This window comes from Myxocyprinus asiaticus, chromosome 20 (genome assembly GCF_019703515.2).
Source record: "Myxocyprinus asiaticus isolate MX2 ecotype Aquarium Trade chromosome 20, UBuf_Myxa_2, whole genome shotgun sequence".
Taxonomy (NCBI): Eukaryota; Metazoa; Chordata; class Actinopteri; order Cypriniformes; family Catostomidae; genus Myxocyprinus; species Myxocyprinus asiaticus.
In genome coordinates, this window is record NC_059363.1 from 41,365,645 (window position 1) to 41,378,605 (window position 12,961).

The 12,961-nt window shown below is 42.7% G+C and overlaps 1 protein-coding gene across 6 annotated transcripts in view; it reads left to right on the forward strand.

Annotated features, from left to right (window-relative positions):
* kiz (kizuna centrosomal protein) overlaps positions 1 to 12,961 on the forward strand; it is a 134,866-nt gene that overhangs the window by 39,394 nt on the left and 82,511 nt on the right. For 5 of the 6 annotated variants that reach the window (XR_007892186.1, XR_007892187.1, XR_007892189.1 and 2 more), the window contains 2 exons: positions 9,136 to 9,715; positions 9,852 to 10,098. Coding sequence is in view for 2 of the 6 variants with exons in the window: in XM_051646224.1 (XP_051502184.1) it covers positions 9,136 to 9,715; positions 9,852 to 10,098 (827 nt within the window). In the remaining 4 variants the exon portion in view is untranslated. The remainder of the gene's footprint in view (positions 1 to 9,135; positions 9,716 to 9,851; positions 10,099 to 12,961) is intronic. The other variant, XR_007892188.1, reaches the window with a different exon arrangement.

Sequence of the window (12,961 nt, forward strand, 5' to 3'; positions counted from 1 at the left end):
ACAAGAACTGCGGAAGTTGTTTCACGACTTCCAACAGATCTTTTCAAGGGATTCCAACGACTGTGGAATCACCGAACTCCATACAGTTCGTATCCCAACTGACCCAAATGCACCACCCACATTCGTACGCCAGTACAGAATTCCTTTAGCTGCCTACGAGACAATCCAAGAGATACTTGACACGTTGCTAAAGAAACGCATTATTCGGGAGTGTAATTCCACATACAACTCACCATTGTGGCCGGTGTTGAAGCCAAATGGAAAGTGGTGCTTGACAATTGACTATCAACAACTGAACAAACAGGTCCTCTTTCACGATGGCCCATGATCCACCTGGATCAGAAGCTTGCGAAAGTGAAAAGAGCCTGTTTCTTTTCGACAGTCGATGTGTCCAATGGGTTTTGGACAATGACAGTCAACCCAGTAGATCAGTACAAGTTGGCTTTCTCTTTTGGCAATCGACAGCTCACTTGGAACCGATGCCCATTTGGATATTCAAACTCTCCAGCTGAGTTTAATATCTTCTTGCACAAAGCCATGAGTGATGCTGCTGCCCGCGGCAACCTGATCCATGTGGATGACATCCTCGTGCGAAGTCAGACATTTGAAGGACATCTGACTGAAATACGATACATGCTCAGCCAGCTTTCCAGCGCAGGAGCCAAGCTGGCCCTCTCCAAGGGTCAGTGGTGCTGCACCAAGGTTGAGTACATGGGCTTATTGGTGGGTGCCAATGGCATTGAACCCCAAGCAGGGAGAGTTCAAGCCATCCAAAACATCAAAGCCCCAACCGACGTGTCGAGACTCAGGAGCTTCTTGGGCATCTGCAACTACTCCAGACAGTTCATCGAGGACTATGCGGAGATAGCCAGGCCCCTTACTGAGCTCCTCCGGAAAGACAAGGTCTTTGAATGGGGAGACCCTCAAGAGCAGGCTTTCAGAGAACTGAAAGCAAAGCTCTGTTTAGCCCCTTGTCTTGCCTACCCGGAAAAGGATAAGGAGTTTCATTTAGAGGCGAGCTTCTCCTCCCACTGCCTCAGTGCCTCCCTGGCACAGAAGTATGACAAAGAGAACCGAGTCATTGCCTACGCAAGCCGACCTCTGAGCAGTGTAGAGCTGAAGTTCTCTGACTGTGAGAGAGCCCTCCTAGCCACAGTCTGGGCTGTGGAACACTTTCGCAGCTACATCGGGGGTCAGAAGGTAATCATTGAAACTTGCCACCTGCCTGTCTCCTTCCTCAATAGCCAGCGGCTAAGAGAAGGACGAGTGTCCAACAGTCACAACGCGTCATGGATGATGGCACTACAAGGCTACGACATCGAAGTCAGGTACGCTCAGAACCACAAGATGGCTTTGGGTCAGGGCCTGGCTGAGTGCCATCATTGTGACTGCGAAGGACAGACAGGTTCCCCGCCCTTCCTCGTTACCACTCCTTCTCTTCCCTCAAATCATCATTACTATGATGCAACTGTCTGTCAAGACCTCCCGGAGGTTTACGTGGATGGCTGCTCCTTTCACCATGAGAGCCAGACCCAAGATGGAGTGGGCATAGTCTGGGTCAATTACGGCATTCATGCACCAGACAGTTACCAATATGGTGCAAAGACTAGCCAGTACGCGGAAATTGCCGCAGCACTCATTGTGCTGCAACAAGCCACTAGGTCGGCTATTGTGTAGTTGGTAGTCTGCTCCGACTCTAACTACGCCCACCACAGTTTCATCTCACACTAACCCACATGGAAAGAAAATGGCATGAAGAATGCCAGAGGTAAAGAGATCAAACTCTCTGAACTCTTCTTGGCTTGTGACCAACTCGTGACTGACTGAGCGATGACTGTGTATTGGAAGAAGGTCAAAGGTCATTCACAAACTCTTGGCCCCGACAAAGAGAGCAACGATGAAGCTGATCGTTTAGCTAAGGGAGGTGCAGTAGAGGGCCCACTATGGGAATTCAAGGAGGAGTGGCTCCCTAAACCACTATCTTGCTCGGTGAATGCTCTCACCCATAGACAGGCAAGAGAGAACCGGGAAAATCCCCAAAACTGCTTGCAGACTGTGAACCTGGGTCGACAACCGGGCAACACAGACTTGAATGCCATGCAGGAATGGGACCCAGTGATCCAGGCAATCCGGCAGCGGTTGATGGAACCTCAAACACAACAGGTCCTACCATCCTCTTTACAGGACTCAAAAGAACTAAAAGCTCTTTGTCAGGTACAACAACACCTGAAACTTGAGAAAGGCCTGTTGGTCTATGTTCCCGATGGTCCAGGTCCACCCCGGTGGGTCGTTCCGACCGACCATAGGGGGGTGATGCTAATACATGCCCACGATGCTCCCATTGGAGGTCACAGGAGCTACAAAGCTACCTACTACACCCTCCAACAGGTTGTGTACTGGCCATTTATGCTCAAAGACACTAATACCTACGTAAAGGGATGTTTGATCTGTTGTCAGTTCCGTCCTTCCCGGCCACTGAATCGAGCTCCACTGCAGGTCAAGGGAATCACGTTTCCTTGGTCCAATCTGCAGATAGATTGGATCGGACCAGTACCCAAGTCGGCGCAAATACAAATACCTCCTCACTGTCACCTGTGCATTTACAAAATGGGTGGAGTGTTTGCCAGCACCCAATGACATGGCTGAAACCACAGCACTCTTGCTGATGAACCATGTGTTCAGCCGTTGGGGGCTACCTCTCTCAATCGACTCGGACAGAGGCACTCATCTCACGGCGGCTGTGATGAAAACAATGTGGGAAATGTTGGGTGTGAAAGCCAAATTCCACATTGCATACCACCCCCAGTCATCAAGTCAGGTTGAGCGAACCAACCGTACCATTGTCAGCACGCTCAAGAAGTATGTCAACAGCAATGGCAAAGATTGGGACATGAAACTCCCTTTGGTACTGATGGCCATCAGGTCTACTCCACACCGCACCACAGGGGTCACACCCTTTGAAATGATGACTGGGAGGGAAATGACTCTCCCACTGCATCTGCTGTACCGTCCAGAAGACATCAGTGTTGCAACCGCATATACTGCACATCAGTACGTGACCGAGTTACGCAAACACCTCCAAACTACATTTGCTTGGGCCCAAACAAACCTGGAAACCAGTGTCAAAGGACAAAAGGCCTATTACGATAGGAAAACGTCTGACCGCGAATATAAAGTAGGTGATAAAGTCTTCTACTTCAAGTTCGCTAAACCGGTGGGAATCGCCAAAAAGTTCCTACCAAGCTGGTCAGGCCCCTTTGAGATTATAGGGAAGCTCTCTCCGGTAGCTTACCGAATCCGTATCTCGAAGCCAAACCAAACACCAACGTACAAATGGGTCCATTCAAATCAGATCAAACCCTTTTAACAGTCTCCACTCCAAAGGGGAGCGGACCCACAACAATAGTGTCTCTTGGAGTTGGGTGTAGCATGCTTTACTTATACATTAGCATGAACTAACCCTTAAGACTACTTCCACAAACACAAGGTAACGAGACTCTTGTATGTTTCAGGATGAAATTCCTTTGGATCCTTGGCATCTTCCTCAACCTACAGCTTGCACAAGCCAATGAGGTGGTAGAAACCAGCCCGCCAACCAGTATTGTCCTACAGGAGACCCCTGGGCTCTTAATCACCCATTGCCACCTCTACACCCAAAGAATATACGTTCGTTTAGATCCATGGGATGTGTATCGCAAACACATCCAGTTACCTCCACAGATGACGGAGGGCAGGGTAAGCAGAACCCAAACCCAGGACACAGTTGAACATGCCAAATTGACAACTGTCCATATCCTAGAACAACTGCAGAAATTCCTAGTCACAGAGGAAGAACTCAGTGGGAATAAACGACCAAAGCGGTTCCTCGGTGGCCTGCTAGTAGCAGCATCGGCCATTGGTTCCCTGTTCTGTATCGGCCTTTCGGCTGCCAACTCCGTCAGTCTCGGTACACTCCAAAGACAAATGGGTGAACTTAATGAGGAAATGCCAGAAATCCAAGAGAAACTCCTGTTACAACAAGAACAGTTACAGGATCTGGGTAAAACCCTACAGGGTACCATACTCACTGTAAACATGCACTCAGCAATTTTAAATGTCACTTTGCATGCTCTGGATGCCTTGTCAGAAGTTGTGAGATCAGACATAACATACAGGAATGTGCGAATGGTTAGAGATCTAATGCATGACCTTGTAAGGGAAATTAGCACATCAGTTAACAGCCTGAGTGGGGGAAAGATCCCATCCTACCTAGTTCCCCTAAACATGGTTGAACAAATCCTTAGATCGGCCACTACCACCGTTGTGCAAACTTCTCAGATACATCTGGCATACAGCCTTGGCAGTGCAATACCCATCCATGTAAATCCTCAGAACCTAGAGATAGGATTTATCCTTAACTTACCCATTATAGAGAAACAGAACATTTACCGACTGAAATCCATATTGAACGTTGGGTTTTGGAAGAATAATGTACATGTACATATCAAAACACCACCGGTACTTGCCTACCACGATGATGACCCCTCTCTCTACCTTATTCCCAATCTGAGCATGTGTACGAACACCAAGGACATACATTGGGTTTGCCCCAGCAACCCCTTTATCAGAGATATAACCGACCACCTGTGCGGTCTGAGGGCTGACACCCCAGAGCAAAAATGCCAGGCTAGTATGTCTGTTAAAGACAAAGGGACAGAATCTAGGGTAGAAAGAGCTGGTAGTCGATGGCTTGTCAGTACCCCTGCCACCGAGATCCTAATGTCATACGACCGTCATGACACAAACACTAAATTAACAATCCCAAACCAAACGGTGTTCTTGAAGGTCCCACAAGGGGCCACGGTACATATAGCCGACATTGTCCTCCACCATCTCAGTCCAGAGAGACACGATTCAGAGATTGAGATGATGGACGCATTCAGAGGCCACAACCTCACTATTGACGACACCCTTCAACAACAGCTTCTAGCTGAAGGGACCAAATTAGTAAAGTTCAGTCTCAAATCGACTGGGCTCACGACTACATTTTTCAATCGTATAGGAAAATTATCGGCTTATCAAGAACACCCCATCAGTTTGACTGCCCTTGGGCTCCTCCTTAGTGGTTGGATCATCACGGCAGGTATCGCATACGCTATGCACAGACACATCCAAACACTACACACTAGACTGGATGCAATGACACTCATTCCACAGCGTTTCAAGCTCCTGTCTACCCCTCTACCACTAACTGCTCCTAACTCTGCCCAGGAACAGTTATAATAACTGTAACAATCTTTCCCATTTTCCTTTTCATAATCATTGAAAACTCAGGGATAACAAAGGGTTGTTGCAATGTTTAATGTGTTTTACCAATGTGAAGTGCTGTTTTGATAGAAATTATGTTAGCTAGCCTAGTTAGAATTCATCTGCCCAGATGTTACCTACTATGACTGCCCAGGTATCAAAAGCCTTTATGAACTGCTAATGTTTCCAGGAACTAAGCTCATGCAAACCCAGGACACATGGACTGTACAACTTTCGGGTTGCTCTCAAGGACTGAACTGTTCAACTTTTGGGTTGCTCTCAAGGACTGTGGCAGGAACCCCAAACTTAAGACCAAAGGGGGGAGGTGTAGGGCCTTGGCCCACTTAAAATGGCAGCAGAGACCGCATGGCCCTTTGTTCTATGATCAAAGGAGAGACATTGAACTCAGTTTCCCAAGATCCTTCACAAATTCACAACTGGATGCGAAGTCCCACCCATGGACCCAGTCTCAAACGCCATTGGTCGAGCGGCCTACAACCGATGACGTCATCTTGTCAATAAAACCAGCGGACAGATGAAGTTCGGCCTCTCTGTGCTAAGCTCTGCCTGGCTGTTAAGGGACATCTGTACTGTGCACGTACTGAAGGAGTTTTTCCTCCGTTTGGACTGAGAACAAAGAGACCACGTTTTTCTAACCTCACCATTTGGCCACGGTAGATTAAGATTAACTTAGCTTTGTTCAAGTCTTACAGTATACTTATATCAACCGGTTCAGTTTCACTGTAAAGCAACAGTGAATTTATTTTGAAAAACAGAAAGGCGACCAGTTTCCCTTCTCCCTCTTTTTCATTCAACGTTGACTACTTTCTGCATTCTTCTCCATCGCTGGATCCGAAGAATAAAGCAGAGACGCGTCTTTTCGCTGACGAGCGTAAGACAAGGAACCATCCAGACCGTTTCTCCTGACTGTTCAATGCAACAGGAATTCCAACGGACAACCCTACTGAAATCACACAGGATTTCCCTTGATATCTGGGCTGATTTAGTTTAGAAACTGTGATTTTTTTTTTCTTGTGAAACTAAATCATATTTTTGATTCTAAATGCTGATGTTTTGAGTATATTTGTATGTTAAACTCTGCTCGCTGCTTCGAGTTGGGAGATTTGTTTTAGTTTCTTTTGGGGTTACGTTTGTTTTGTTGAGTGATTTGAACTAGTAAGTCAGTCCCGCTGTTACGAGCGGTTACCCTTAACTAAACTGCATGCATTTTTCCTCTCTCTCTCGCTCTCATTCTCTCTCTCTCACTGATATTCATTGAGTGAGCGGCGTCACAGTTTGTGTTCGACTCAGGCTGGTGAACCAAATTCTCCCACCTGTTTCGTCAGTTCCTTTGTGTGTCTGCTCATTTCCACCCGCACGTGGTATCAGCTCCATTTTGGATTTAACCCTCCATTTTGAACCTGATCCTCCATTTTGATTCCTTTGTTACCACACCTGGACACACACACACACACACACACACACACACACACTAGCATATAGCTCCACTGTTTGTTTAGGATTTCCTTGATTTTATTTTTGGATTATATTCTAATAATATTGGCTGTGTTCACTGGCTGGTGAACCAAATTCTCCCGCCTGTTTCGTCAGTTCCTTTGTGTCTCCACTCATTTCCACCCGCACGTGGTATCAGCTCCATTTTGGATTTAACCCTCCATTTTGAACCTGATCCTCCATTTTGATTCCTTTGTTACCACACCTGGACACACACACACACACACACACACACACACACACACACACACACACACACACTCTAGCATATAGCTCCACTGTTAGTTTAGGATTTCCTTGATTTTATTTTTTGGATTATATTCGGATAGTATTGGCTGTGTTCACTACTGCTTGATTATAATAAATCTTGTTATATTATAATAAGTTCTCCTGTTTGTTTTTGTTTGAATATTGTGTTGAAGCCAACCTCTGCCATGTGAAGAACTCCCAAGTTACCTCAGAGTGCCTTTATTTTATTGGTGTTAGAAACTAACTGTAACTAGATTACTATTAGATTTGTATACCAATAATTTAACTAGTTTTTCCCCTTTTTGATTATTTTGATTAACAATTAAGATACTCAACCTACAGGGTAGATTTTGTTTTATGAGACTCAATCAGTAACATGCTATCATTTTTCTCTTTTCAAAGAGTGGTGCCCCGAGAATAGAATTTAATGAATTAAATTATATTTAATTACTATTTACTTATTTAATTGTTATTTGATTATTCCATAATTAATAACAATTAATTATGTGACTCCAGCCAGGTCTCCTAAGCAACCGAATTGGCCCGGTTGCAAGGGAGGGTAGAGTCACATGGGGTAACCTCCTCGTGGTCGCTATGGTGTGGTTTGTTCTCGGTGGGGCGCATGGTGAATTGAGCATGGTTGTCGCGGTGGATGGCGTGAAGCCTCCACACATGCTATGTCTCCGTGGCAACGCGCTCAACAAGCCACGTGATAAGATGCGCAGGTTGACTGTCTCAGACGCGGAGGCAACTGGGATTCGTCCTCCGCCACCCGGAATGAGGCGAATCACTACGCCACCACGAGGACTTAGAGTGCATTAGGAATTGGGCATTCCAAATTGGGAGAAAAAGGGGAAAAATCCTCCCCCCCCCAAAAAAAAAAAAAAAATTTAATTATTATTTCTGATAGTAAAGCTGATTTAAACAACCAGTAGCACCTACATAACTGTAGTGGAATACAGTTACTTGTATTTTGTATTTTAAATACGTAATCCCGTTACATGTATTCCGTTACTCCCCAACCCTGTGTACTTGTGCATCAGATGGACTCTTTTGGAGAGACTCACTTTGGTTGTGTAGCATCTTACTAGTTTTCAGCGTCTAGTCACTAGTGCTGTGTTTTTAGGACGCTGTTTCAAGTTAAAGTTTGAAACTTAAAAACACGTCTAGAGATCCCTGCATTCTGTTGTGCTCGGTCCAGCTGTTTTTGTGTGCAAGAATGCATCACCTGTGAAGGCTTTGTTGCCTGCTTTCGTTGGTTTGACGATGCACAATGCCTGTAAAGCTTGCGATGAGTACCCCCTACTGCCACAGTTTTGCAAAAACATCAAGGTGGAACATCAAGCTTGATTTGCTCTGATTGTAGGAAAAAACATTTGGTATGGAATTTACATACAAGTCAGAGGCATAATTAATTGTGTTAATTTGTTTACGCACATTTAACACAGTATTTTTCATATAATGAATCTTTAAAACACTAAATTAACACGTTAAAGTTATAGCCCTAATATTATTCATTCCAGACCAAAATGTTGTTTGAGCCAGAATGTTTTCTAAAGCGCAGAGTGGCTACTTTTCTAGGCTGATATTAACTGGTTATAGTTATCAATGCAGTACCTTTGGGTGAATTTGTCCTTATGTGCACAGTGCTTTACAGATTGTTGCCTCACATTGTCACCAACTTAACATGGTCATGACATAGACAGGAGTTGAAAAATTAAATATTACTTTGTACAGGCAGGGTTGGTAGGCAGTTTTATCACACTAGTCTCATGTTAACATGGATAATGTTTAAATCTTGTGACTAAACTTCTGAAACCGTATGTATTGTAACATTTATCCCGGTGCAATGCCTCGCCCCATAAGCTCCCATTGTAGGTTAATTACTGTACACACAAATGTTTTTTATTTTATTTTTTTTATTTTTTTCAAACAGCGACAAGTCAAAATTATTTTCCATGGAAAATATACAGTATGCTGTTGATAGAGCTTAACTGGAAATTGACCCTTAAACAGTCCTCTAAGCCATGTGATCAGTCTTCCACCACTTAGATCTACCATATGTACATTGTTTCTCTCGCATAGCACCCGGGAAGTTTCCTCCTTTCCAGCAAATGGGGATCACCGCAGAGTGCTGTCATCTTTACGGGTAACCAGACTTCCAACGGCTCATCAAGACATGATGCCGTCACAACCACACACTCACCATCTCAGACCGAGCTGATACCTAATCACCCTTCACTCTCTCCTCAACAAAGTGGCCTTTTGATGCACCCCCATGTTTCAAAAGCCAGCGGCGCTACCGTCATATCTGATGACATTCTAAACTCGGGTGATTTCCTTGAGGGCGGTCGTGTGAGTGACATGCATGAACAACAGATGGAGTCTGATTGGGACATTTCTCAGAGAGCAGGACAGCAGCATAGATGGGAGAAACTAGACTCACCTCACACAGCCTTGAAGGAAACTGAAGTGTCCTCTCGATCTGTGACTGTGAAGAGGCTTGCAGCCATTGTGTCACTAGAGTGGTGTCCGACCCACAGTCCTTCTCCAGTCACCACTGATCGAAAAGATTTCTTACAGTACAGAAATTCTGGAGATGAGGATGTGGTAGTTTCTGCAGAGGATGAAGGTGACTCAGTGCTGAAACGTCAAGATCTTACAGGTGTGATTTCTGTCAATTACTGCAAATCAAGATTTTGACATATTTTTTCATGTCTCACCAGTGTTATTGTTTTTTTAATTATAAACCCAATTGATACAAATTATACCTACTCACAGATCTCTTCCATACATTTCAGATCACTCTAAAAGCAGATGTTGCAGCATTCCTAGTCCAGCTTTTGAAATTAAACCAGAGCTCTCAGTGCATACCGACAGTGATATTTCAGTTTTACCAAGTCAGTTTTACCATGGTCATCACATCTGGAGAGGAGATGTTGTAATTCAAGGGCAAAATGAAATACCCATTCAAGTCAACAGTGGCACACAGGAGAACGCTGACTCAGAACAGTCTGCAAGACCTGACTCTCCCGAAACCCTCAACAGGTAAAGTTGATTTATTCGTTTTGCTGTTTTCCAAGACACTCTCATGATTAAATATCACTAAAATTTGATATCAAAGGATTTGAAAGTATTCATTGCTTTATCATTAATTTTTTATTTTTTATTTTGTTTGCCTTGAGACATAAAGGACATTTTCAGAATGTTCAAGTTGCAGCCCAAAAACGAGAAAATAAAGTGATCCTCTGTTTGTAGACTATATTCTATTTCTTCTGATGCGATGTGATCGCTTTGTATTTATTTAATGATCAGCATTCCCATGTACTGTAACGGTCAGATGCCAACCCACACTCATTTAAACATTTAAAACTAGTGTCTGTCTCAAGAAACATTATGACTGCTTTGACGTAAGTGATGTCAAATACCAATGGTCTCACATCACGTGTCTTGTGACCATTTGTGATATTCTAATGTTTGGCTGTCAATCGATAACAGTTTTTAATCTAATTAATTACATGACATGGCTATTAATTAATCAAATTAATCTCATTCATCATTATTTGCTGAGAAAGGCCCCCAAATAAAGATAATTAATATAAAAAAAATGCTAAATAATTCAAATATTTATAAATATAATATGTATGGCCTATAATAAATATATATAATACGGATTGAAATTCAGTTTGAAATAAATTGCATTATTGTGGCAGATTAATAAATTATTGATTATTAGACAATACAAAAAGTGGCTTAAGAATTATATTTTTTGTTTTATTCTCAAATAACAAACAAGTCGACAGCAATCTGTTTTGCATTGAGTTTGTCAGCGTGTCCAGTTCTCACAAGACGCGTTCTTCTGTTCCGTCTGCGCTATTTTTAATTGTCGCTCTATATAAATTTTCCTTCCTCAGACAGACGCATTTGGAGCGTCTCACTGTATTCAACATCATAAACGCTGAATTTTTAGGATGATGGGTCAAGTTTAAAGTCGTGGAAACTTTGAAAAATCGCGTCTCAAGATTCCTATATTCTGTTGTGCTTCCTCAGTGAGCGGTTCTCATTCGGTGGCTACTGCTTGTGATGTTTGTTGAGGCGCACTGCCTCCTGTTGACATGGGTCTGACATGGATGTACTTCAAGCTTGAATTTTTTGTATGGTAGGAAAATCAGTACTTTTATTACGAAATGTATGTACGCATTAAGGGGCATGGTTAATTGTGCTAATTTATTTAACTCTATTTTTTATGTAATTAATCACACTCAATTAACGTGTTAAATCGATAGCACTAGTTTGGATTTATATTTTGAATGAGATGGAAGATGAGGAGTCTAGATGGAATTAGAGAAAGATCCGTGTGAGGAACAGAGCTTAACTTAAGGTTTTAATCACTCAAAATCTATCATGTGACTTTGGGGGTCTTTGAATGTAACATGAGTCATATAGAATCAGGGGTGTTGGAAGATGATTTGGATTGGGGGTGCAGAAAGGTTTTGGGGTGGGGGGGCGTCATATTCACCAGCTAGCAAGCACATCTTACGTAATGGTCAACCTTAACACTGGAAGTCAGGTTAACACAAATTGCACTAATTAAAAAATTAAAACAACTTGTGGGCTATTTTACATTGTCATGTAAAATAAGCAAGCCTGCATGGCGATAGGAAATAAACAAAAATGAATAAATAAAACTTGTGCCCACCTTACACTACTCTAAAGGTGGACTTGCGCTTTGGAGTAGAGAAGATGAATTCCTTTTTTCGGGTCTGAATTTTTGTTGTGTTGGTTAAATTTTGATTTGGATGAACACTAAAAATCCAAAATTCGCTTTTGCACCATCAACAAACTTCTAACTACAGTTAATCTCCTGTGCCAGTATCGTACGTGTGCGCGTCAATAAAGAGGAAAGATATGATGGGCTAATCCTGTTCCCAGAAAGAAATCATAAAATGTAAAATGAAAACTATTTAATACGAGCATAGGTTTATAGCCTACTTACAAGTTAGATTGAAATGCCTTTGTAACGGGGGTATTAAAATGGGAAAGGAGGAGGCGGGAACCGGACAAACCATCAAAGTAATATTTAATGAAAACTTGAACAAAAAGACACAAACATAAACACACACATGGCAGCTGCGTGTGGCTCTTTCTCTTCCGAACTGCTGCATCTGGCTTGTCTTTATCCCTCTCCTCGGCTGATTAGCCCGATTGGGGCCCTGGCGTGTGCACTCACAGCCCGGCCCCACCCTCCTCCTTGTCACAGCCTTACTGAAAGAGTTATGATTAAGACAATTGAGTAAAAGCACACCTTAAATTTAGAGGTGCAAGTTATTGCATAAATATATAAAGGAATCATATATAAAACACAACTCAAAATGCAAGCTTGTCAATAAATAAACTTGTATTTTTAGTTGTGCAGTTATTTTTTCCTTTACTGAATGTGTAAAATGTATTGATTTTGATTATAAAAACTATTTGCGATGCATTTACAGTCCTGTTAAAACATTGTTTTTTTTAAAATTATTATTATTTTTTAAATAAATTATTGTGACTAGCTACTTATAGATGCTTGTTCTGTCATTTTTATTGTTGAGATTTGGTTAGGTTTAGGCATAGGGGTGGGGTTAGGTGCTTAAAATGATCCATATAAAACTGTATTGTAACAATTTATATTGACTAAATTTCTTGTATGTTATATGTTTTACATTGTTGATAATTGGTTAGGTTTAGGATTGTGCTTGGGTTATGGAACTGCCCTGTCTAAAAGCAGTTAATAACTATATGGAACTAGATAGAGTATATCTGTGATGCCATGTGAGAAGCAAACGTGTGAATCACGAGCTCTGCGCACTTTGCTAGTTTTTTAATTATTTTCATGTTATAATCTGGTGAGATTCGATACACCCAATTACAT